The 26,093-nt window shown below is 42.4% G+C and overlaps 1 protein-coding gene across 1 annotated transcript in view; it reads right to left on the reverse strand.

Moving 5' to 3' along the window:
- Positions 1–17,924: 17,924 nt before the first annotated feature.
- Positions 17,925–26,093, reverse strand: part of znf804b (zinc finger protein 804B) — a 53,417-nt gene continuing 45,248 nt past the window's right edge. The window contains 3 exon segments of the mRNA XM_026317826.1: positions 17,925–18,188; positions 18,190–21,934; positions 22,798–22,928. Of these exon segments, the coding sequence (XP_026173611.1) occupies positions 18,054–18,188; positions 18,190–21,934; positions 22,798–22,928 (4,011 nt within the window). The 3' untranslated portion in view covers positions 17,925–18,053.

Here is a 26,093-nt window from a genome sequence, read left to right on the forward strand (position 1 = left end):
ATCAGTGCGAGAGTTAATTATTAACGATGAGTCAGTCGGCTAGTTAAAATGGGCTCCAACATTGAAATGAGGTCTCAAAGCCCAACGGCTTGTTTTGGTGCCAGTCCACTTCTCTGCATACTTTGATTGTGCTAAGTGTGTGTGGTGTGAGACAGTGAGAGACAGCTTATGTGGGTGCACACTTTAATTATGGCTATGTGTGCCAACTTGCATATCTAATTATTATCTTCTGTGATAAATACACATGGATACTCATGCACACACAAGCACTCCATTCAGGTGAGATTCTCTGAAAAGGGATAATATAGGAGAATGAATGACTTAACTGGGCAAGAAAGAAGTGCAGGAGAAGAGCAGCAGGGTGACCAAGAGCAGAAGAAGGAAAGGGGCGGTGAGTAAGGGATTGGAAGTTCTGTGTGTGTGTGCGTGTGAGACTGTGGGTTCAGTGGGTGTAGCTGGCGAATAGTGGCGAGGGTAAAATCAATAGTAACCCGGACGTGAAATGGAATTTGAGTCTCAGCCAGATGGCGTGCGATTGAGGAAGCATCCACCGTGTGTGTGTGTGTGTGTGTGTGTGCGTGTGCGTGCGTGTGCGTGTGTGTGTGTGAATCAGATGTGACTAAAAGAGGAACCCATGAGTACAGATTATGGATATGGTTGGTGCAATGTGTGCTTGTCATGTAATTTTAATGCTTCTGCGTATGAAGGATATAACTGGAGAATTGAGGTGTGTGTGCACGCGCATGCTCACCTGGTATGACTCACACAGTGGGAACTGAAACTTGTTTACACACTCACATTGTGGGGACTCAGCCTCTATGTAAATCACTGAATTTTAAAGAGATGACTTGGTTTAAGGATAGGGATAGGTAAAGGTAAGTAGTGGTTGCAATGAAGACGTGTGTGCATGTTAGTATAATAAAGTGACTATGTGAAAAGGAAGAAAATGTATTGAAACAATGTAATTATTGTTCCTCTATTAATGACATGACAGTGCGGGTGCCCTGTTTGATTTAACAAAGGTATGGGGAAAGCACTACACTGCTAAAATGGCAGATGTGTGCAGGTGCAAGTATAAGATGTAAAAGTATGAAGTAGTATCTGTCTCCTTGACAGGAAGGTCATTTGGTGAGAATGTATAAGTGCAAGCAAAAGAAGGCCTAAGCGGGAGTGCATGAGGAGAAAATGGTCAGGAGACAAGACAGGAAAATTAAGGCATTAGGAAGTCAAATAAAAAAGAGGTGAATTGAAAGGGGAAATTAAGCATAGTTGTGGAACAGAAGGTGAACAATGATGGAATGATTAAGCTTTCATCACATAATCAAGGTGTCTTTATTCTGCCATACGAGTAATAGAAAAAGGTTTCTACCAAGAGATGAAGGAAAAAGAATGCACTTTTGGATAAGGGGTAGATTAGTGCTTATTATTACTCCTTTGTCAATTGGATACTGGACAAAATACAGTACCTACAGATAGTCTATGCTGGAAGGTATAAATATGTACACCTAAGCACATAAAAATGGAGAAAATTATTACTTTTTTATGGTGTTATAGATTGGTACATTTTGATTTTTTTTTCCCCCTGTCACTGTTAAATTTGTACTCCTTGATTCTGCAGGTTGCAGTATAATGGACATAAACAGGGTGAGACCTCATTCAGGTCCAGAAACACTATTGTGCAAATGAAGCAAGCACTGTTCTGTTTTGTATTAAATTCCATTGGCCTGTTCAATTTCAATTTCTGTTACCTAGAATTGCAGGTGTTACTGACATTTAGTTGAAGTCAAACTCGTCAGCTCGTCTGTAGAAGTTTCTTCACTTTGTATGCTGCTGTGCTGATTTGTGCCACATCGTGTCCCTAAAAGTCTGGAAACTTGAAGCTCAGGTAAAAAGCTTAGGTTTCAAATGGGTTTTTCTTGTTCAGACGTTTGTCATTTCCCAGGTGAACATGAAACAGCAAAGGGCATTGAATTTAACAGTGGGCTATGTTTAGCAAGAATAAGACATTTTGAAGTAGTTGTTTTTAAAAATTGAGAAATAATGTAGTTCTTGTTCAGTCATTCATCACTGCTATGTTGCATATCCACTTAATTGTTAGATTTTCTTCTTCTTCTTACGCCATGTGCGTGCGTGCGTGCGTGTGTGTGTATAGGAGACTGAACTTGAAAGTAGAGCAAAGTGGACCATGGAAAAGTTATACAATCACACACATACACACTCCCTCCCTCTCTAGGCAGCTCTCTGGGGCATGAAAGTGAGAAGAGAAAACATAGGCTGTTGTAAATGAGAAATGTCTGTTTTTGTTTTGTTTTTTTTTTTCTTTTCTTTTTGCGACTGAGATGCTGATTTCATCATTGCACGGTGCGAAATGTGTAAGGAATAGCCTCTTTGTTTAGCTAGCTGAAAGCATCACAGTAAATAATCACATCCTCTCCAGCGGACACACCTTGTTATTGATCTGTAGTAAATCATTCCACTTACTGTTGAAATACAGTTTACAAGTAGCATTCTGTGTTGTAGAACATAGAGTATATTTGGACATGCTCCTTGTATTTTCTTACATTTTCTTTTCTATGCAACTCATATGAAAGATAACTACGTCTTACCCAAGGCTGTAATGTGCAGTTGTTCTGGATATTGAGCTGGACCTATTGTAAAGCAAACCCAACTTTTATTGGGAGAACTCATTGTGGATAAACATCTCCAGGCAATTCAAGGCGACACAGAAAGAATGAAAATCTGTGTGTGTGTGTGTGAGTGTGAGTGTGTGTGTGCGCGCGCGTGTGTGTGTGCGTGGTGCTCTGTTGAAGCAGAGAGGGTCATTTCTTCCCCACTATCAGACCTTGCGCGTGGACCTGGGTCATATTCCACCTCCCTCAGGCTCTAAACTGCAGAGACAGCATCCACTTAAATACAATATACACACACACACGCGCACACACACACAAATGCATTCTTACAATCCAAATGAGCTCCCATGGGACTGCATGTCTCCCGTCAGGACCTGCTGTTGCTTAGAGACTGGTCCTGGGGCAAAACAGTCACACTCACTCTTCATTCTCCTGGCCTTGTTACACTTTTAGTAAGAATGATGGCCCTCAGCTGCCTCTTGTCCCTGAGCTCAAGTGATTGTGTGCGTGCATGCGTCTAACTAGATTTGGAAGACTAAATAGAATAATATTCCTATATCATATAACCCATTCCTCATTCAGCCTATTTTCATTAATTTTGTTTTTGCTGTATCAGTTCCCTTTAATCTGAATATGCACACACAGAAACACAGTGTTGTGCTTGCTGTCCTGTGGTAGTAGCAGAAGTTTTATCACCAAGCTCCACTTTGAGTTCAGTAATTATACACAGAGTATTTTACAGAGATAAATCTGCTGGCTGCTTTGAGAAACAGGGATTTAAAAAAAAAAAAAAAATCCTGCTCTTTCACGGCATATTTCACTGAGATAACAACTTTGATTATGTGTCTTTGTGCACAAGTACACCACATAACCGTATGTGCTTCAAGATATGTATCTGTGTGTGCGCGCATGCATGTTGCCCCAGCAAGAGGAAGATAAATGGTCTTTTTGTTTCTTGTGCAGCTGAACAGTGTATCAAATGTGCTGATTTGCCAAATGAAAGACAAAAACTGTTTACCAGCGTTTTGCGAGCCATGACTGCCTTGCTGACAGAATGCAGCTGCTGTTGGATATTTCAGGCAGCCTAACCAGCACTTGGAGACTGAAACCCTGTGGCCCCTCAACTTCAAGTTGCTGCTTACTGATGCTGTACTGATGCACTGTTAGTCTCAGTGACACAAAAAAGAGCTTCTCAAGAGCTTTTTTTTATTTACCATACCTCATATATTGTATATATACATATATTGCTTTTGCAGTACAATTTTGCAGTTCATGTTCTCAACATTTCTGCAATATAACATCCTTTCTATTTTAAATTTTCCAGTCTAGTTACTAGCCTATTACACTCTTCTCTTTTTTTTTTTTTCCCTATTTGCCAGCTGTACAATAAGCTGCGATCTGATGACCAGCCGGTGTTGGAACATGTAGAGCAGCTGCTCGGCAAGCTGGGAGGTGAGATAGAGGGAGATGAAGGAGATGCAGCGCTGGAAGAAGACTATGAACCCTGTAGTGATGAGGAAGAGGACAATGAGGAGGCACCCATGGAACACTGACCTAGTGCACTGGTGTCTTTTTAATGGTTATGCTTTTACACCTGTTTATCAAAGTTCACATATGATTCAAGTGAGATACACAAAAAGAATGTAATTAAAATCTGGAGTCTGCTTAATTCTTTTTAGTCCAGTTATTCAGTTCCTTCAGTGAATTGAGTGCATACCTGAGTAATCCTTCTCTTAATATCCTTGACAGATGTTGATGGGGGAAATCTTTTAGAGCTTTACAGCACATCTCACAAGTACCAAAAGCAAAATGTTTTTTTAATGCGTTTTCCTCCTACACACCCACACATGGTTTCTACAAGCAAGCATATACATGTGTGTATAAACAAGAAATGCACAAAGGTAGCGCGTTAATCACTTGAGATCTTTCTCAATGCAACAGCAGCAGCAGCAGTAGTGTTTTACTCTGAGACTGCATTGAAATGAAATTTCTCAGGGTATAAGCATTAGAAAACTGTCTGCCAACAAACTTTACACATAACAGTTCTAATATTACAAGTTTATGTGCAATGCTTGAAATGTTCTATTTTATTCAGTTTATCCTCACCTGGATTTGTTCCCCCTTTTTGTTAACTTATTGGATTCAACAAGACAAGACAATAGAGAGAATTTCACATTAACTTGTGCAGCATGACTTTCACTGCTAGGCTGCTCAGAGTGCCTGGCACAAAGCCTTTCAGAAAGGAGAAACGGCAACTCAGATTTTTTTTTTTTTCTTTTAAGATTCTCAGACAGGGTTATATAGCATAATGCCATTGACTTTTTAAAATATTTTTACTACAGTGTGCAGGCAAGGTGAAAAGAAAGTTTATACATCAGAGTGGTAGACAGCTGTACACAGCTGCTGTCTGTGGACTAAGACAATTACAAAAATTCAAACCTACGCTGTGAAATGTTTTCCATATTATAGTCCCCAGTATCTAGTATTGAACTGAACTGATGTTTTCTCCTGAGATATTTTTAGTAGAGGGAATGTTGCATGTGACATGCATGCTGTTTCACATCCAGCACATGGTATTTCTCCAAGCATCATGCCTTTTAGCAAACACAACACAAGACAGGTGTCTAATGTTGTGCGACCCTTTTAAAAAAAAGGGAACATTATCTGAGATCTTACTCCCAATAGTGACACAGCTGCGAGCTGAGAGGCCTGTTTTGAAATACAGGGGTTCAGATTCCATGGTCTGATTGTGCAAGTTTATGTTTAAGGAGTGTAAAATACAGCTCAGGAGAAAAGATGTTGATGCAATAATGTGTGTTTGTGTGTATGCTGCAGTTTTTGTAGTGCTGGAGTCTTTTTTTTAATGTGATATGATGTGTTGTTATTAATGGACTGGGCTTTGCTCAGAAATGTTCCTGTCTGTGATATTTAGTGTATGATAATGCACAAGGTACAGGCCTTGAAGACCAACTACCTGGAGCGATGCTGTCATCTAGCATTTGGTTTTATAATTATAAAATAGGTTCTAGTGTGTATGTGTGTTTTTCTATATTTGTGTGTGTTACAGCATAGGTCTGTGCAGCCCATCTGCAGTGCAGTGTGATTAATGACCCCAGGGGTAAGTGAACATCAGCGGTCAGCCCTTTCTGGTTATTTTGAGCTGCCATATTGTGAGTGGGGCAGAGTGGACACAAAGCCTTGGGTGATCTCAAAATCCTTGGCCATTCTCTCACCTGTACATCAGCTTCAGCACTGCAGGGATATTTTCACTTGCTGAAAGAGGAGAGTGCAGTTTGTACACAAGGACACGCATTCAATCACTGGGAAAGGACACTCACTGTTTGCTTGCATTCTTTCCCACTCTGCTGAAAATCACTTTCTGAAAGGCCAAAATGGCTTTCTGAGAGCCCCAAAACACAGTAATAATGGTACCTGTATAAATATAAATAAATATAATCTGTTCTGGTTTCAGGCTGGTTTTTCAAAGGTTCATTTTTCAAATTGACAAATACATACATAAACAAAAAACTATTACATGCAAAGTCAGAGCCTGAGGTGTTTCTTTTACCTGTATGTCAAGCTATCTTTGGAGACCCTAGCAGCCTGTGTTAAGTGTCCATGGAAACCAGCTCATAATTAGTTAATTATATATTAATTAGTTATATATAATTGTTTATTATTAATTATATATATAAAATTATGCAAACACATCAGCACAGCAACAACCATGTCTGTGCATTAGCTGAATGCTACAAACTGTGCGTGTGTATTACTGACTTAATTAGAGAGTTAAACCGGGTGCTCCTCTTAGGGGATTAACAAGGAAATCATCAGAATCTGGTGACATAAAGATGAAACCAGTTACATGGAAACAGAAGGGAGATCACAGCTCAGAGGAAAGAGGTGTTTGAGAGGCAGTTCTACTGTTCATACACACATTCATATGTTAATCTGCGTAAATTGTCCTCCTGATGTCATGCTCAAACATTCAGATTTGCTTCAGAATGTACAAACAGTTCTTTCAACTGCTCAAAGCCACTGGTGTGTTTTTGGACACTGTTTGGATGCAGGAAAGTTTTTATTGATGTTCTGTGATGATGATCAGGAACACTGCAAGGTGACAGAGATTCAGACAAGAAGGACAAAAAAGACTGAGGACAAAATCGACTTTCCTGACTTGAGGCTTGACAGAAGGAACTGCACAATGCTCATCTGCATCACATTCTTTATGGCATGGCCACACATTCACACTGTGAATTAACAACATAATGGGACTGATGGTTATCAGACCCAAGGGTTTTCTTGACAGCCACTGTGAAAAGCCATGACTCAAGTGACCTTTATCCTCTGCTTTGAAGCCATTCCCTGCGCGGGATGGATTTTCTGTGGTAATGTATGCAGTGCGCCTGACCTGGGAAAAGCTGATGGATTGATACAGAGGGTTACTACTCAAGGCTTAATCTGATAATTAAAAGCCGATATGGTGGTCTTATTGGAAAAATGTGTTTTTCTCCTGATCAATACTGTCCTGTTACTGTCCATTGTGTGATTGACTTGTTTTAAACTAAATATTTGTTGAGGAAAAGTTTCTGTTGTGTACTCTGCAGAAACTCATTACATCTCATAATTAACTCCCAAAAATGTCATCTTTATCACTGATCTGTGCTTTTGGTCAATAAGGCTATTTTAGATTATCCCGCTGTTTATTGTCTGAGGATTTAATGTGTTCATGCATATCTGCATGGACACTGCTGTGTGTGTGTTTTGTTTTGTTTTGTTTTGTGTGTGCACACATAGTAATCTGTGGTGGGAACATCTGTCTCTCAGAGATAACATAACCAGGGAATTAGCCATGCTGTCTTACAACTATGCATCACATCTCACTATTACAGCCTCCTAAATTATACCTTGTTACACCTCTGTGTATGTGTGTGTGTATGTGTGTGTGTGTGTGCAGATGAGCAATGTACTGTCAATGTCGTGTCCATGGGCAACCGTGCCAAGTTTAAGAGTATCATTGAGCCCTCTACCTTTTCTAATCCTTAAATCCATTACAAAACAGAATTCACATAGCAATTTCTACATAATACAAATCCTAAATGAACAAGTATAGTGAACAGCAGGTGAACAGAATACAACAAAAAAATACTGTTTTATAGCTGTGCCTTTTTCTGGTTTTGAATTATTAACAGCGATACGTGCTACTAGTCAAATGGAGAATACTATATGATTAAATGACATGACTTATTGGACACTTAGCTATCCAACTGATGTAAACATGAATTTCTCGTCTGTACTGTATTCTGATTTTGAGCAGCTCAACCCTTTCCAACTTTTTCACTGGTAACTATCGAATGTCATTTGGTGGTTCAGTACAATTGTTACAACATTATCTTTGCTCTTAGTATGACTACTATTCCTAACAGCTACAGAGATTCAGTAGAAAGATGTAAATTGGACAGGATGGTATTGTATTCTACAACTCAAGAAAACATTTAGTGAATGGCATGGCAAGAAATATGGAAAAATTGTTATTCACGTCGGCAGCAATGGCACCCGATTACGCCAATCGGAGGTCACTAAAATTAATGTTGAGTCGACGTGTAACTTTGCCAAATCAATGTCGGATTTTTCTCTCGACCACTCCTCAATTTGACCAGCGATGACATGTCATCGTTCCGTCGCTGGCTGTCTAGGTGGTGTCCAGCAAACGATGTGGGCTTATTGAACAGAAAAACACAACAGTCAGATGTGGATTATTAAATATTAGGTCTCTTTTGTCTAAATCTCTAATAGTAAATGATTTGATAACTGATCACCAAATTGACTTACTCTGTCTTACTGAAACCTGGCTGCAGCTGGATGAATATGTCAGTCTGAATGAATCAACCCCCTCAATCATAAAAACTGTCATGTTCCTCGAAGCACAGGTCGAGGTAGAGGAGTAGCTGCAATCTTCCACTCAAACTTATTATTAAACTTTCATCCTCAGAGCAAACGATGTGGGCTTAATAGACAAATTGGTCCAGCAGTTATAACTCATTTGAGAGCCTCAATCTTAGCCTCTCATATCCAAACTGGAAAACACAAAAACCAGTTCTACTTGTCATTGTGTACTGTCCACCTGTCCCTTACTCAGAGTTTTTAACTGAATTTCCAGACTTCCTGTCTGATTTAGTGCTTAGTTCAGATAAAGTCATTATAGTGGGAGATTTTAACATTCATGTAGATGTTGAAAATAATAGTCTCAGAACTGCATTTAATTCAATATTATATTCAATTGGTTTCATTCAAAATGTTAATAAACCCACCCACTGTTTCAATCACACCCTTGATCTTGTTCTGACCTATGGCATCAAAATTGAACATTTAATAGTTTTTCCCCAAAATCCTGTTTTGTCAGATCATTCTTTAATAACTTTTGAATTTAAGACAATAGATCATGCAACATTCTGAAGAAAATTCCACTACAGCAAATGTTTATGTGACAATGCTGTTAATAAATTTAAGAAAATGATTCCATCTTTATTTACATCTATGCCATGTGCCAACACAGTGGAGGGAAGCTGCCTCAATCCTACTCCCTACCAAATTGATCATGTTGTTGACAATGCTGTAGCCTCATTGCGTGAAACACTGGTACAGTTTACATATTCGTACCTTAAAGCAGGCATAATGAAGGCTGGAAAGGAAGTGGCGTTCCACAAACTTAGCCTGGAAAAACAGTGTATTAGCATATAAAAAAGCTCTCCATAATGCCAGGACTGCATACTATTCATCACTAATAGAGGAAAATAAGAACAATCCCAGGTTTCTTTTCAGCACTGTAGCCAAGCTGTCAAAAAGTCACAGCTTTGTTGAGCCCAGTTTTCCCTTAGCTCTTAGCAGTGATGACTTTATTAGTTTCTTTACAAATAAAATCACAACTATTAGAGATAAAATTCATCAGATGCTACCATCAACTACCATTTATTTCTAAAATCCTTGAAAAAGCTGTTGCTGAGCAGCTATCCTACCACTTGCACAAGAATGAACTATTTGAAGATTTTCAATCAGGATTTAGAGCACATCATAGTACAGAAACAGCACTGTTAAAACCAAAAACCAGTTAACCAGACTTCAGGCATATCTAACTGACATAAAAACATGGAGGACCAGTAACTTTCTACTTGTTACTTAGTTATTGTATTTGGGCCTAAAAACTGAGAAATAGCTTTTCTAAAATTATAGCTACTTTAGATGGCATAGCCCTGGCCTCCAGCACTACTGTGAAAAACCTGGGAACAATGACGCAGAGAAACTAGTATTTGTTACCTCAAGACTAGATTACTGTAACACATTACTATATGGATGTCCCAGTATCCCCATAAAAAGCCTCAATAAAAGCCTTAATCCAGAATACTGCAGCCAGAGTCCTGACAGGAACTAGCGAGAGAGATCATATTTCTCCTATATTAGCTTCTCTTCATTGGTTCCCTGTAAAATCCAGAATAGAATTTAAAATCCTTCTCCTGACATACAAATCCCTTCATGATCAAGGTCCTTCATACCTTAAAGACCTCATAGTACCATATTATCCCAAAAGACCACTTCGCTCTCAGAGTGCAGGTCTACTTGTGGTTCCCAGAGTTTCCAAAAGTAGAATGGGAGGCAGAGCCTTTAGCTTCCTCTCCTGTGGAACCAGCTCCTAGTCTGGGTTCAGGAGACAGACACTCTCTGTACTTTTAAGGCTAGACTTAAAACCTTCATTTTTGGCAAAGTGTATAGTTAGGGCTGGCTTCAGGCAACCCTGAACTATCCCTTAGTTATGCTGCTATAGGCCTAGACTTTCCGAGGACCATCGGTGCACTGAGCTCTCCTACCCTAACCCTATCCTCCTCTCCTTGTAGTGTTCAGCAACTTACCGGCAGCTTTATTTCTGGGGCTGTGCTCTTACTTTGAAGAGCACACGCTCAGAGAAACAACCTGCGCTTCCACCCTGCCGATGAAATGATTAGACTCACCTGTTTGTCTTCATCTCACCACAGCCCTTATATCGCCCCTTAACCAGTGACAAGTCGCCGGATCATCTGCACTCTCAGGTCAGAGAACTACGGTTAAGCCAACCTCACTAATTCTGCATGTCACCCCGAACCAAGTAAGTTTTTGTTTGACTCGTGTTGATTCTGGAAAGGATCGCCTTGCAATATTGAAGAGGAAAACAGCTAACACTTCTGGAGCCTTGTTTTTTCCAAGTGAATGGAAGGACTGTTAACTATTAGTTGGACTCTGCTCTGTATCATTGGCCGAGTGGACAGACCTAATGTTTTGAATCTTTTTTTTGTTCAATTCACTGGAGTTTTCTTCCTCCTCCAGTTGTTTTCCATTGCCCCATCCCTTTTGTTGGAGGAGTGTTTTTTGTTGATCTCCATGCTGACTGGATTTTCTTAAGTGTCTCATGCCAGACTTCCCGGATCCTCTGACCAAAGGATAAAACTGCCCGTCAGATATTGCTCTACAGAAAATTCCCCGGACTCTGTTTCCCCCTCACTCTAGACCCCCCGGGCGGTACCTGGACGGATTTAGAATGTAACCACAGCAGCCGCCCACGACACCGGTTCTCAGCCACCCACCTTGGTCACCTCCCATCATCCATCAACTGCCTTTGTAATAATAAAGCCTCCTTAAAAGACTGTACTTGGGTGCTGGCATTCTTTTGGTCCTCTCTTTTTTTCATGCTCATGACAGCATGATCCAGCCATAGCATGGATCAAGCCGCACCTAGGCAGTCTCCATGGTGCATCGGAATTGAAATTGCTATTCAGGTCCATGAAGATAAGCTCAACAACATCGGCTAGTCTGTCGACCGAGTTTCTTCACAGCTGGCCCAGGTCCTCCAAGCCCTGTCAGTTTGGGACGGGTCCAACATTCCCCTGCCCGCCTCTCCACCCTCTCCCAGGAGGTCGGGGTTCTTCGAACCCAAGCTTTCTCCTCCTGCCCAGTGCAGTGGTGGACGAGGTCAGAGCCAATCATTTCTTACCAAATGTGAACTTGCCTTTTCTCATTCCCCACCGAGGAAGCCAGGGTGGCCTACATCATTTCCCTACTGGGAGGTATGGCAGGACTATGGGTGACTGCAGCCTGGCGGAGGCAGGAGAAGTATTGCTGGTCAGCGAAAGCGTTCGGAGAACAACTGTCACGGATCTTCGACCCCTACAACCCGAAGTAGCGGCCATGCACCACATAGCCAGGTTGCAGCAAGGGGCACGTCCATTACTGGAATATGTTGTTCAGTTCTGTACTCTAGCTCAGGATTGCACTTGGAATGCAGTGGCTTTATTGACCACTTTTACCTTGGATTTAACGACCGTCTGAAGGATGACCTGGCTCACCAGCCTAAGCCCAAGGATCTGGACGATTTGACAGAGGTCAGCCCCCATCCTACTCAGTTAGATCAACGTTTTCAGGAAAGGCAGTATGAACGCAAACTTTTCCGATACCATGTTTTTTCACGTGAAGTTCCAGGACTCCCCCAGGACTCCCTGATCCAGCCCCAGGGGGGAAACCACCCGATCCTGAACCCATGCAACTAGGACACCACAAGATATCCCAGGCCGAGAGAGAACGAAGGCGGATCTGTTTCTACTGTGGGACACCGGGACACCAGGTTCAGACGTGTCCTGCAAAAGAGCAGGCTCAGTAAGGAGCGGGAGCGCCTTATTGAGCCGAACTGGGCTCCCAGACCAGATATCGCGCCCCCTGACTACAGTCACCATCAGGGCTGGCCGGCTTCAACGGCAGATCCAGGCCTTCATCGATTCTGGCTCCGACATCAACCTCATGCCACACTCCATGGTCCAACTCCTACATCTGGAGACAGAGCCTCTGCCCCACACCCTGTGTGTCTCTGTGAGAGCACTAAATAACAGCCTTTTACATTAAGTCATGGTTAGAACTAAACCAGTGTTTATGGGCCTGTCTAACCACCAAGAATATACAGTCTTTTATGTTGTAGACTCATTGTCGTCTCCAGTAGTGTTGGGACTTCCGTGGCTCCAGCTTCACAACCCCCGGATAGACTGGGGCACCGGAGAGGTGCTGGAGTGGAGTCCTACATGCCATATCACGTGTCTCCACACGGCCTTAAGGCCCTTGGCCCCGGAATCTCCAGACTTAACAGGAATCCCATCAGCATACCACGACCTCAAGGAGGTTTTTAACAAAGCTCGAGCCACCTCACTCCCTCCGCACCAACCATATGACTGTGCAATAGAGCTACTACCTGACAAGACGCCACCAAAGGGTCGCTTGTACTCATTGTCAGAACCAGAGCGAGAGGCCATGCAAATCTACATTCAAGAATCCCTAGCTGCCTGTATGATTCGGCCCTCAAAGTCGCTGGCGGGGATCTTTTTAGTGGAAAAGCAGGACGGTGGATTATGGCCTTGTATTGACTACAGGGGCCTCAACAGCATAACGTCCGGAACCCTTACCCATTGCCACTCTTATCAACAGCATTTGAACTGGTTCAAAACGACAAACGGCAGGGTGCCATCTGGCTTGGAGAAGGGCTCGGCAGGCCCTGCTCGCCTCCGGCTCCAGTTACGCCCGACAGGCCAACAGGAAGAGACGGCTTGCTCCCCGATACACACCAGGTCAGAGTGTTTGGTTGTCTGCCAACGATATCCCACTCGAAGGGAAATGTTCTAAACTCACCCCCAGATTCATTGGGCCTTTTCCTAAAAGCAAAGTCCTAGGTCCAGCGGCGGTCAGACTACAGCTCCCCAAGACACTACGTGTACAACCCTCATTTCATGTCTCAAGGATTAAACCGGTCAGAAAGAGTCCACTCTTGCCCTCCTCCGAGCCCCCCAGAGAGTCCCGCAATCCCGGCGCCAGGGGAGGGGTATACAATACCTGGTGGACTGGGATGGGTACGGAGTTGAGGAGTGCTCCTGGGTCCCAAGACGATACATCTTAGACCCGGATCTCTTTAAGAGCTTCCACAAGGCCCACCCGGATCAACCCAAGGGGCCGTCAGGAGACGGCCGTTGGGGGGGGGGGCACTGTAGTGTTCGGCAACTTACCGGCAGCTTTATTTCTGGGGCTGTGCTCTTACTTTGAAGAGCACACGCTCGGAGAAACAACCTGCGCTTCCACCCTGCCAATGAAATGATTAGACTCACCTGTTTGTCTTCATCTCTCCACAGCCCTTATATTGCCCCGTAACCAGTGACAAGTCGCCAGATTGTCTGCACTGTCAGGTCAGAGAGCTATGGTTAAGCCAACCTCGCTAATTCTGCACGTCACCCTGAACCAAGTAAGTTATTGTTTGACTCGTGTTGGTTCTGGAAAGGATCGCCTTGCAATATTGAAGAGGAAAACATAGCTACTTTAGTTAGCCCGTCAGATATTGCTCTATGGAAAATTCCCCAGACTCTGTTTCCCCCTCTCTCTAGACCCCCTGGGCGGTACCTGGACGGATTTAGAGCAGCAGTACAGCAGCTGCCCACGACACCGGTTCTCAGCCACCCACCTTGGTCACCTCCCATCATCCATCAACTGCCTTTGTAATAATAAAGCCTCCTTAAAAGACTGTACTTGGGTGCTGGAATTCTTTTGATCCTCTCTTTTTTTCACGCACATGACACTCCTGCCCTCTCACATATATATTCCACCACTGAATGTCACTAACTTTGTGCTCTCTCTCTCCCCTAGTTTGTGCTCTCTCCCTCTCTCTCTGTACCTTCTGCAGGTGTCCCTGGTCCTGGAGCTGTATATCGCTGATGTGCTGTTACTGGCCCCACCAACCTGCAGTGTCTGTTGTTTATTGTTGCTGTTCTTTTCTCTCTGCTCTATCCACTCACCCTAACAAGTCGAGGCAGATGGCCACCCAAACTGAGCCTGGTTCTGCTGGAGGTTTTTTCTTCAATTAAAGGGAGTTTTTCCTCTCCACTGTCGCCAAGTGCTTGCACATAAGGGTTTTTTTTTTTGTTTTTGTAAAGTGCCTTGAGATGATTTGTATTGTGATTTGGTGCTATACAGATAACATTGAATTGAATTAATTTTGATGCATTGATCATGGAATTTTGACTTTGCCATTATAGCATAATATAATATCAGTCTGACAAATAGTTGTGATAACACAAAAATGCCCCAAATATAAAAAAAAAAGTATTGGTCAATTCATGGGCTGAATCTGAATGATCAAGCCAGGTATCACTGTGCTTAGTTGATTCCAGGTTGAATGTATTTGGTCAATTGAATGGCTTATTTTGATTGCCCAATTTCGGGCTTGAATCTAATTGATCGATTTCTGGGCTCACTCTGATCTATTTCAAGACTCACTCTAATTGACTGCAGAGAGTTCTAGATGAGCTTCTTGAGCACCAGCACATCATACAGCTGTAGGTCCTAAGTTACATTCCTCAGTTGTGCAAGTTCAGTCATTAATGCAAGTATAATTTTCTGCATTTATTCAATTTAGGAGTAGAAAACACTAGTCAAGTTTTACTCGTTCCTTGATATGGTGCATGCAAGTGAATGTTACAGTTTTAAGTGTTTTTTCATATATGGAATAATGCAATCAAGAAAATAAAAATCTAAAGAAATATTTAATTAAGATAACATTAGGTTGTGTAAGAAAAAGCTGTTAGAAGAATTGTGTTTTTTTTGGTTTTGCTTTTGTTCATTTTTTAAAGTTACGTTTTTTTACTTACAGGGGAAAAACTGGAGTGTTCTGATTTTGTCTCATCTCTCTGATTATCACTAGAAGAATGGGAAGTTGCAGCTCATTTCAATATCCCTAAATTAAACTCTGGGAAAAGAACAGAGTGGTAGTGTGTGTGTGTGTGTATGTGTGTATGTCTGTTGGAGAGAGGGAGAGGTAGAGATAGAGAGGTTTGATGTTGTAACAGCTGCTAATTATTGCTGCTCTATATTTCACATAGTCTGTTTGATCTCCTGTCCTGTGGAGAGAGATAGGGATTCTCTGTCTCACACACACGCACACACACACACACACAAAAGCTCAGGGGTCACAAGGAGGACCAATAAGAATTATGCTCTAATTACTGAATCTCTGCAGGAGTTTACTTATTTTTCTAGCCAACACCTCAGGACTGGGAGTGTACATTTTATGTCTTGCTTTTTGTGTCTGTATTCATGTCATCCCTTGCTGGGGTCCCCCCTGTGTGCTGGGTTTGTTCACTGATATCATGGAAGGTAAATCAATCCAATCTCTCAAAGCACTCTCGGTAGTCCAAGTCCATAGACCATCTGGATGCCACTCTGTTCTCTTCTGCGTTCTGTTCCCTGAGCGCTGGTCGCTGTGGTGATCAACTGTTTGGTAAGCAGTTTTAATACAGTGATGCCTTCACTAATCACCAAACAAGAATGCATAGCAACAGTTACTAACCATCATAACCCTTGGCAAGATATTAAAGAAAGAATCTCACTGATGCTTCATTAATGATGCATTATTTTTTATTTTACCCCATCTATATGATTCCAGCACAACATGCTTTCAAAACTTTTTGGTGCAGTGCTTGTTGTTCTGAAACTAAGTGGATAGTTTTTTAATTTGTGTATTCCCAGTATAGTGAACGAAAGTGGACATTATAATGAAATATAGTCAAAGAAATGCTCTTCATCAGACAAAATGTTTCATCTGTTTGGAGATCAATATGACTAATATACTATTAATAATATGGTGCAATGTGTAAAATGTGATTTACCCTCCTGAGCACTCTAACCTTCTCCATCATTTCCAGGTGTGAAGGAGGGAACGGTGTCTGTCATCTTTAAAACAAAATGTGATTCCCTGTCTAGAGCCAGTGTCTGTCTGGGCTACTGTAGAAACATGGCTGCCTCTGTGAAAGGACACCTGCTCCCTATGTAGATTTAAAAGGCTCATTCTAAGATTAAGAAAATGTATGATTTGTAATTTCCAGTGATTACACACTATGCAATGTATTTGTGAAAACTGTGCTCCAGTTCTGCTCATAGATCCCTCTAAATATTACCCTTTGAACCCTTTAAGGGCAGCATGAAACACTGGGAGTAAAACAGAAATGCTTTCAAATGGATCTTTTTGGAGTTTAGAAATGTTGAATGAAATGTCTTTATTTTTCTGCTATAATTTTTCTGCACATCCTTGTAAAATACTGCATAGTTTTACCTTCTTTGGCACCTAAAATTTATTTTAACTAAACAACCTACTATGCAAAAAATCTTTTTGCAGATCAAAGGTGTGATTCAAAGATATACACCCTGTGATGGTGGTTCACAAGCAGTCATCATATTCATTGGTCATAAGCAAGAAATATTTTGAATTATGGCTCTGTGGTCTTTTAATTGACTCATAAGACGGCAGGGCCTCACTTTGAATAGGAAACTACACACTTTTTTATTTGTTGTATTAATAAGACATAATGAAAAAAGGAAAAAGCCCATTTATTTTTACCTAGGTGGTAGCCATAGTCATCTCATCAACTAATTTGTTAAATTTGGAAAAAAAAACATGTCATATGAAATTTGTTGAAGTGTTTGCATCTATGAAGTCACTGAGTATTAAATAAACACTAAACTATTGGTCAAGGTGAAATAAATCTTTTATTTTATTGTTTCTATCAGTTCTAATGTTATCACTTTGTCAGATTATTTACACTATAGAGACAAAACAGGTCCTTACATTTGTCAGCTATGGAAATGAGTTTTTGCACTTTCTACTGTGTATCTATGCGTCGATCCAGAATTACTTCAATCTTAAATACACTATACCAAGGTTAAAACGACTGTGTTATGCCCCATAGTCCCTGGTGCATTATTTGTTTTTGTTTAAAGTCATACTCTAACTGAGATAGCATGTATGAAATGAAGACAAAGGTAGAGTGTTATCACTTTCTCCTGCCCCTCTGTCCCTTGCATGAAGGATACCTCTAAAGGCAGGTGGTCTTTCTGTGGTTCAGAAGGAAAGAGAGACGACACAAGCCCAGCTTGTCTTTGAATAGCAGGTGCACTTCTCCCTTTATCCTCGGTCTGAATGAGGAATGATGGAAATAGCAAAGGATCAAAGTCTGTTTTCTCACTCTTTACTGCAATACAGCAGAGGCGAAATGGAGAAACATTTGAATTTGAAAACAGTCAGTCAATAATTGGCAGATTGTGTTTGTGTGTGTATGAAGCCATATGTGAATTGGGGTTGGGGTTGATGCTAGTAAAAGCACTGACACATACCGATTTCAAATAGCAGGCTTTTGTCCAACCAAAAATTTCTTCTCTCTCTCTCAGCTGTCTGTGCTGCCAAGGAAGATTAATAAACATGGCAGGCACTCTGTGAAAATTATATTGCCTTCTGTTGAAACCTCACTGGCCATGCTCTATCCATGAAAGGGTGTGGGTTCAAGTGTTGTAGAGCTACTGGGGAGAGTGGAGTGAGTGGAGTCACATGGAAAGCAGGGGACTGAGGTAAGAGAGGGATGGGATGGTGGGACAGCAGGATGGAGGGTACCAGAGAAGATATGGAGAAGGGTGAGAGCTGAAGGTGATGAGGGAGGGAAGGGTGGATAGAGGGAAGGGTGTGAGGAAGTTGAGCTGGGTGTGGGTGAATGGCGGAAGAAGGGGGTGAGGTGGAAGAAGATGATGAGGATGGGGGCATGGATAGGGCTGTGTGTTGTAAAATGAAATGATGAAAGCTGGGGAGAGGGGTGGACGGTGGAAGAGGGGAGAGGCTGGGAACTCCCAGAGCCATGGTTTGAGTAAGGTTCTCTTGTACAGTCACATGTGGAATTTGAAGACTGACCTGGAGAGTATGCTGTGCTTGTCTTTCTATCGTATCTGTGTGAATTGACAGGGTTTGGGGCGGTGAGGGACTGTGCAAGTGTGCAGGTACTGGTGTATATTTTTCCACTGAAGCCCCACTGTTCTCTGTTTCTGTACTGTATGTATAATTTGTGTTTGGATCTGCCCCGTCTTGTGTCTGTTCCAGGACTTTCTGCATGTGCTCTCTTGCCTGCTCTTGCAAGAGGCGATATTTGTACATCTCCTCAGCAGTGAAGCTGATTGGTGGCAACGTCTCTCCACCTGTCTGTTTGTCATCTGTCCTAATCTGTGACTGGCAGAGCTTTGGCGTGTTAGTGTTTGACTCAGTCGTGTCCAGAGGACATTTCTGATTTTCAACAGCTAGTCCAACATCCACTTCAACACTCTTAGCTTCCTCTCTCCCTTCTCTTTCCTTCTCTTGACTCTTCTCCAGCAGCCCCCTTTTCCTCCTAACTTTTCTTTGCATTGCAGGTAGTTTACCTATGAGAGGGAGGAGCAATGTCCTTGCTGCTTTCTGTGGAAGTGACTTACTGGAGGATAGCTCTCGAAGACTGGTACCTGTGCTACCTGTGACGTCAGAGGCAGAGAGTCTGTGGCTAAGCTCAGACTGTGAATTAGACTCCTTTAGCTGTAAAGGTCTTGTGCAACAATGGCATGTGGTCAGGCTTGGAAGTGTCAGAGCACAAGTGGATCTGTGGGATGAGGAGGTAAGGCCAGATGATGTGGGCGTGGAGCTGCTCTGTTTCTTTGCCTGCTGGGGGGCTTCTGATGAAAGTCCTGGAACTCCTGATGAGGTTAAGTGGGAGCTAACTGTTAATCCATCCACTGTGAATCCTGAGCAGGTACTGCTCCTGCTCCATTCCCAGCTCAGCTCAGACATGCTGGTGCTACTGCAGGGGCTGCAGGAGCACAGGTTGTGGCATCTGCTGGCCCTCGTGTTGATCACACTCTGGGGACTGTATATCTGCCTGTTTGTCCACCACTCGGGGCTGGAGAAGTGTCTTAAGCTTGAGCGTCTGGTACCTGCACATCTGCATATACAGTTCGGACTTTCTCTCCTGTCAGCCCCTGTCCTCCTGTCTTCCCAGCTATCATTGCTGCTCCATGTCCACCTGTCTACACTGCACCTGTCCCAGTCTGCATTTTCTGTGCTAAAATGTCTGCTTCTCCTGCTCCAGCTGGTAGGACTGGGGCTAAACTTTGTGATCCGATGCCACTCCACTGCTCTCTTTCTGGATCTCGACCCAGTCCTTAACCTGCCTTTCTCACTTCCCCTGACCCACTCCCACTGTTCTGTATCTGAAATCAGGTGTCTGTCTCTGCAGTCTGAATGCTCTTGCATTTTCCTGCCTCTCTCTTCGCAGACTTCAAGATGCCTTGTACTCTTCCTCTTACTATGAATGAATTTCCTGTCCCTGTGGAGGAGTTTTCTCTTTCTCACCAGGCTGCTACCACAGCTGTTGTCAGGGTAACAACAGTCAATGAAACTCCTGGGGTTGCTATGGTGACCCCTTTCCCAAAACAGCTTTGAGTTACATCCTGGTGAGAAGGAGTTTAAGGAGAAGTGAGATCGCCAGGGAAAAGTCACAGCATCTCCATCTTGCTGTCCCTCCCCCTCGATGTCTCTCTCTGCTGTGTATCTGGTGAGCTGGGAGTAGGCACTGTAGTGCTCTGCCTGCTCTCTGTCAGGCTGTGACTGGGATTCAGTGCTGTGGCTCCTGTGAGGCCTCCTCTTCCTGACAGAGACAGATACTGGCCCAGCGTCACATCTCCCCAGGAGACAGCTGCTCCCTGCTCTCTGCACCCTCCTCCTCACCCTCATCTCCCCACTTTCCCTTTGCCTCATTTTTTTCCCCCAGTTCCCTCCATCTTTTCCTCTCCTCTCTTTGCCAGTGGAGACTGTAGAGACAACACTCCTCATTTTGCACTTTGCTGATGAGCACTTGTTTGAAGCTTTTTCCTTTTGGCCCCTCTTTCTCTTTCTCAACTTGTGTTTCTTTGTAGTGGCTTTTCTCTTTTTGCATGACGCCTCAGAGACACCCACATATGGCAGCGGAGAGCTGGCATACTTGCACATTGTCTCATGCTCACATTCACACCTGGAGAGGCTGATGCCCATCCCCTGTATGCCAGGCTGTGTGACAGACTCTAATTTACAGTTCAGGGCTGTGATGGCTCTCTCTCTGATTCCTTTCGCATCCCCTAATCTGCCTCCCAGAGGATTCTGGGAGTTTGTGTCAAAGCTGCCACTTTGAGCAGGGTCAAATGGATGGGAGACTGCCCGCACACAATTCTCCACACTTAGCATGTTTTGGTCTCTTTCTGGTCCCATTTCTGAAGAGGAAAGGTTTTTGTTTTTAAGGAACAGGTGTGCCTCTGTCTCCACATTGATATGTTGTTCTGACTTGAAATTCTCCTCAGCTTTTTTCTGTCTGTGTGCTCTCAACTCATATCTTTGTAAACAGGAATGAGTGTCTGGTGTAAGAATAGATGGCACATGTGGAGTTGATTCATCTGAGAAGGCACACAACTGATTTTGTTGTGACTCATGCAGATCCTCTGTAACTTCTGATTTTGGGGGGTTGAAGCACAGTGGGTTGCAACTGTAGGAAATTTGTGGTTGAGATTTTGTGAACTTAAGCAAACTGACAGGCCATCTAAGACTGGAAGAGCCATCTTTCCCCAGTACACACATAAATTGCCTCTTCCCCCTCTCCTCTCTTTTTTGCTCTGTCTCTGTCTCACTATCTATGTGTTCGGCATCCATGTGCGCCCCTGCTAAGGCTGTGCCCCATATGGTCACCTGGGTCTGTGATGCCGAGAATAGTGAATCATGGCTCTGATTATCAGGCGCTTTTGTGGAAATAAGAGAGTGTTCTTTCACTATGTGTCTTTTTTCAATCTCATCCTCTTCTTTCACAGTCTCTCTGGGGATTGGCTCCCAGTAGCTTGGACCAGCACTGTCAGAGCTCAACTTATGTTTTTCACTCTCACTATATTTCCTATCCTCTGCTGCCCCAATTTCCCTGTCAATATCTTCCATTATTTCCTTTATCCTTTCTTTCATTCGTTCTCTCTTTTCTCTCTCCTCCTCATCCATGTCCGAGAAGACGGAGGCAGAAGGCTCCAGCCTGGGGCCCCTGCGTGAGAAGCAGAACGATACCCCAAGCCTTCCTCCCAATCTCCCCTGTCCAGGATGAGACAGCTGGGGATGCAAGCCCAGGCAAGACTGGGGATTCACTGCAGGAGGGTCTGTATTGGATGCCGGATGCGTGATTAGTGGGGACTCTGCTACAGCAGTAGCCAGTGGTATTTGGGTGTTAGGTTGACATAGCTCTTTTGACTGGTGAGTGAGAGGAGCTGCCCTGCGTTGCATAGGAGCTGGTCTCTGAGTGTGGTTGAAGGGTTCAGACTTATCCTCAGGGCTGTGGTCTATGTATCTATCTTGCTGTTGGCTCACAGCCTTGACTGTACTTCTTACTCCATAAGTTCTTCCTGAAATTCTGGAACAGGAGGCGACAGAAAAAATATACTTTAGTTGGTTGCATTTGACTTCACTTTAGGTTGTCTTAGTTTAATTACAGAGAACTTAACAACCCCTGAAAATCTCGTTTTGGCACCATGAAAAGTCTGAGTCTGAGTAACATGCACATTCAAGTAAAGAATACACCCTACACCAACAAAATGCTAATTTAAAATTGTATAGATTAAATTTGACTATAATTTTCTTTAAATACATGTACTATACAGTACGTAGAAGCATGCACAATCTTTGCAGCTATGTAAGAATATGTGGTCATGATGTAGCCTACACAGAGATTAGTACTGTTTTTAGTATTATAATACAGTATTGAGGTAAAAAGGAAAAAGAAATTAGAAATGATTCATGGAAATACACACATACACTAAACAAAGAAATAGGAAAAACTAACATATACGTGATATTGGTAGTCATAAAACACATTTAATTGCACTGGGAATTGATGCAATCAAGTTGATTATTACGTGATGTATTGTTTTTTTCTTCTGTTTTGATTGCTTTACGAGTGCAAACCCAGCAGCAAATTCAACTCGTTTCATTTATTTTATTTACTTGTTAAAAAACATCTTTTTTCTACTGTTCATTCTTCTCTAAAACTTCATCTCCCCTTCCTACAATTCATCTACTCTCAGCAAGGATGGGTCTTCATATTATATTTAGTTTACCTGTGGCCTATCTAAACCAACTCTCACAGTGCTCTCACAACTGTGGATGCATCCATCAAATCTGAGAAATGTTGACTAGATGTGACACACTCTAACCCCTCTGAAGTTCTGCCCCTGGTCTTACTACAGAAACACACACATTTCTGTCCCTCCCACTCACCTCTGGCTTTCCTGTTGCCGCTGTGCAAGCTGATGCAGGCGTCTGAGAGCCTTCTCCTGTTTGCGCTGGTCCTTCCATGATTTTGAGGCCACGTTGCGAGCAAACTCTCTGTGTTTGAGCTCCTTCAGCCTCTGCAGGAAATGGATATTAAGGGGCATAGAGGGAAGTACAGAAACAATGAGTGGGATGGGATCCACATGAGAGGGACAAAGGGGCAGAACAGAGCGTGAGAGATTAATTTTAGGAAACTCCCTACAGGCAGCTGTCTTTCAAACCACATACATCACTCAGCAGCATGTGCAGATGTTCTCCTCCAAAACTCATTTTCAATTATCTCCATTGAGCCTGGAAGAAAGCATCTTTCCTTGAACACACAGCTTGAGAGCAAACACAACTCAACTGGTGAATAGTAGATTACAGATGCAATGAAGATGCATGACATGGGTGGTGATGTTGCTCTTTCTAAAAATGTTGGACTAACAATTTCCTTTTTGCTTGGCTGTCTTCAATCTTGTGTTATGCCACTGACATTTCTAAGATATCACTCATCACAGCTCAGTTTTCAAGGGTGTCTGATCCACTGACATCAGCTTTTGAGCTGGAGTGTACTAAAGTCTTTGATTTGTTGATGCTAAAATTATATGTCATCAAACACAAAGGCCTGGCCACTGATCACTGGTAAAAGGCTAAAGATTTTGGTTGGAAAAAATTTACATGAGTGTATTTGCTGTCTGACAAATGTAGAACGCTAACTTGGCAAAAACTGTCTTAGTGAGAGAGGTTTCATTTTGAGCAAACTAGTGAATCCTCATTTGCAATAAATTGCCAAAAAACAAACAAAGAAAGAACAAAACAATTACCTTTGTTTTGTGTGTGTACATGTGTGTATTTGCATGAAGCTATATGTCTATAGCCAGTCCTCCCAGGAAAACAATGATTTTCGCCTCTCTCTCTGGTTTCCTTTTCTGGCACACTTTAATCCCTCCTTTATCCATCCTTGGCAGGTGTGTGTACGTGCTTGTGTATGTTCCTGACTTTTGTTGTGTCTATGTGTTTCTGAAGGACAAGGATAAACTCAGGACTTTGGGGGTAACTGCAGTATCGGGCACCACCATCCAATGTCCTATCTCCTGTCTCTTTTTCTTTTGCTTCCCATTATATTTTCATTACTTCAGTGTGCAGTCTACCTATGGTTTATAAGTTTGGGATATGTTGTTTATTTTATATATTTGGGAATATATTGGGTAGTACAAACTGCAACAGGATTACACCACTTTCAGTTTTAGATTATGTTTGGCTATTATCCACCCATACAGTATGTATCACACACACAAGCGCACTGCACACATCACATTAGCCCCTCAGACATGAGATTTATTTATATTCTCACTCTCTTTCACACCCAGATCTTATGTAGGAGCAGGCAGTTGTCAGGTTAATCGCTGCTGAGTCTTACACAAGCGGGTGTCTTTTTACATTATCACTTGATGCTTAACATCCCACTGTCAGCTCACTGAAGACAGCATTAAGGATGTGCCAACAGAGCAGCATTTGTGTGGTTGTATCTCTTAAAAATACATGTCTTACAGTATAGGTGCTTGTTCATTGTAAGGGCGTGTGAGACTATGTGTGTGTTTGTTAGTGTGCAGTATGGAGCTTGAAGGAGCTTTGATGTCAAACTCATTCTATTGGAAATATTAATCATGTTCAAGCAGAGAGGCACACACATAATGAACTGCTGTGGACTGAGCCAGGAAAGAGGAGGAAGAAAAGATCGCAGACTGTATTGTCGCTGTCTATTGCAATGACTGAGAGAGAGAGAGCAGACTATAATAGATAGAATATATGAAGATGAATACTTCTTCCTTCCTCTTGCATTTACACTCTGCCAGGTTATTGTTCTCTCTTACAAACAGGTCCCACTGCAGGAAAACCTGTAGCTAAATTTAGAGCCAAACAAAATATTGCATGCAGAACCATTTTCACTGAGCACATAGGGCAGAGATATTTCTGTTTCCCACTTTAATGTGGATGCTTTTGTCTTCAAAGATGATGTAATGTCCCCAACAGTGGGAAGTGATATTAGCCCTGCTCTCCAACATGCCAGTCTAGCTTTGTGATGTGTAGCTCAATCCATCTGTCAAGCCTCAATCAATATTCCTTTAGATGTGTTAAGGAGTGCTCAGGCTGAGGCAACCATGGATGAGTCAGAGTTGATTCATATTCACTAGGTCAGTAAGAAGGAGGGACTCTTAGGTAACATGTGAAGGGACATGCTGCTGGGCTGACTGCTTTTTTATTCTGTTGTAATGAGCAATTTCTGTAATCAGCAGTAAATGCTGATGAAGCACTGTATTCAGACATGTTTATTCCTGAATCAATGACAAGGAAAGGAGACAGAGCAATCATCTTCTGTTCTCCAAAGCCAATACTTCTGAAGGGAAACTGTCTTCAGCTAGAATTTCATCTGTTGTCTGCTCGGTAGGCAGACTATGCATGCATGCCTGTGTGTGTATGTGTGTGTGTTCCTACAGTGCTAGTGGCTACTGTCAATTCAGTGCCTCATTCAGCTCATTTCATGTAGTTGCCACTGGCTAAATCAACGCATTAACACTGGCCTGCAGTTTCTTCAATTCATTTTCAAAGAACAATGACAGATGAGGAACAGTCTTATTTAATGTTTATTTCATGTTGCACAGTGTGGGCGTTCAGAACTGGGATGCAGCTTGGCTTGGTTTGAGAGATTTCCTGTGTTTGAGGACAAGTGTGTACTTTGGGAAAATGCACGTGTCTATGTTTTTGTTTGTGAGTGCGTGTCTTGGCGTGCCAACAGATAGCTGTAAGAGAATATGCTATCAGCAGAACCTTCAGGTTGTTAGTCCAGAGTGGAAGTTGTGTATGAAAATGGATGTGAAAGCACAATGCAGAAGAAAACCTACTGTTGGGCCTTTTCCTAATGGTCCATTGGCCTCATCTTGTCTAAACTGGAATAATAGAATCATATTTGAGCTATGACTAATAGCTCCTTCTTTTATTTTCTCCAAAATGTTTCATTTACTTTTGAAAGGAGTACAAATTGAGGAATAAAGTGAATTCACATCTTTATGTACCAGATACATACAAAGTTCTCAGGCTGAGGCAATGAAATGAAAATAAAAAGAATTTTCATGTATCTTTATTTTGGAATTTGAAAATTAATCAATAGTTAAATCCTGTGCAAATTGTGATTATTTTTACTGTTTTCATTCTAGTTTCTTTGGTTCCTATCTCCATTGGCTGCTGGGCTAAGAATAAAC

This window comes from Mastacembelus armatus, chromosome 16, assembly GCF_900324485.2.
Source record: "Mastacembelus armatus chromosome 16, fMasArm1.2, whole genome shotgun sequence".
Classification (NCBI taxonomy): Eukaryota; Metazoa; Chordata; class Actinopteri; order Synbranchiformes; family Mastacembelidae; genus Mastacembelus; species Mastacembelus armatus.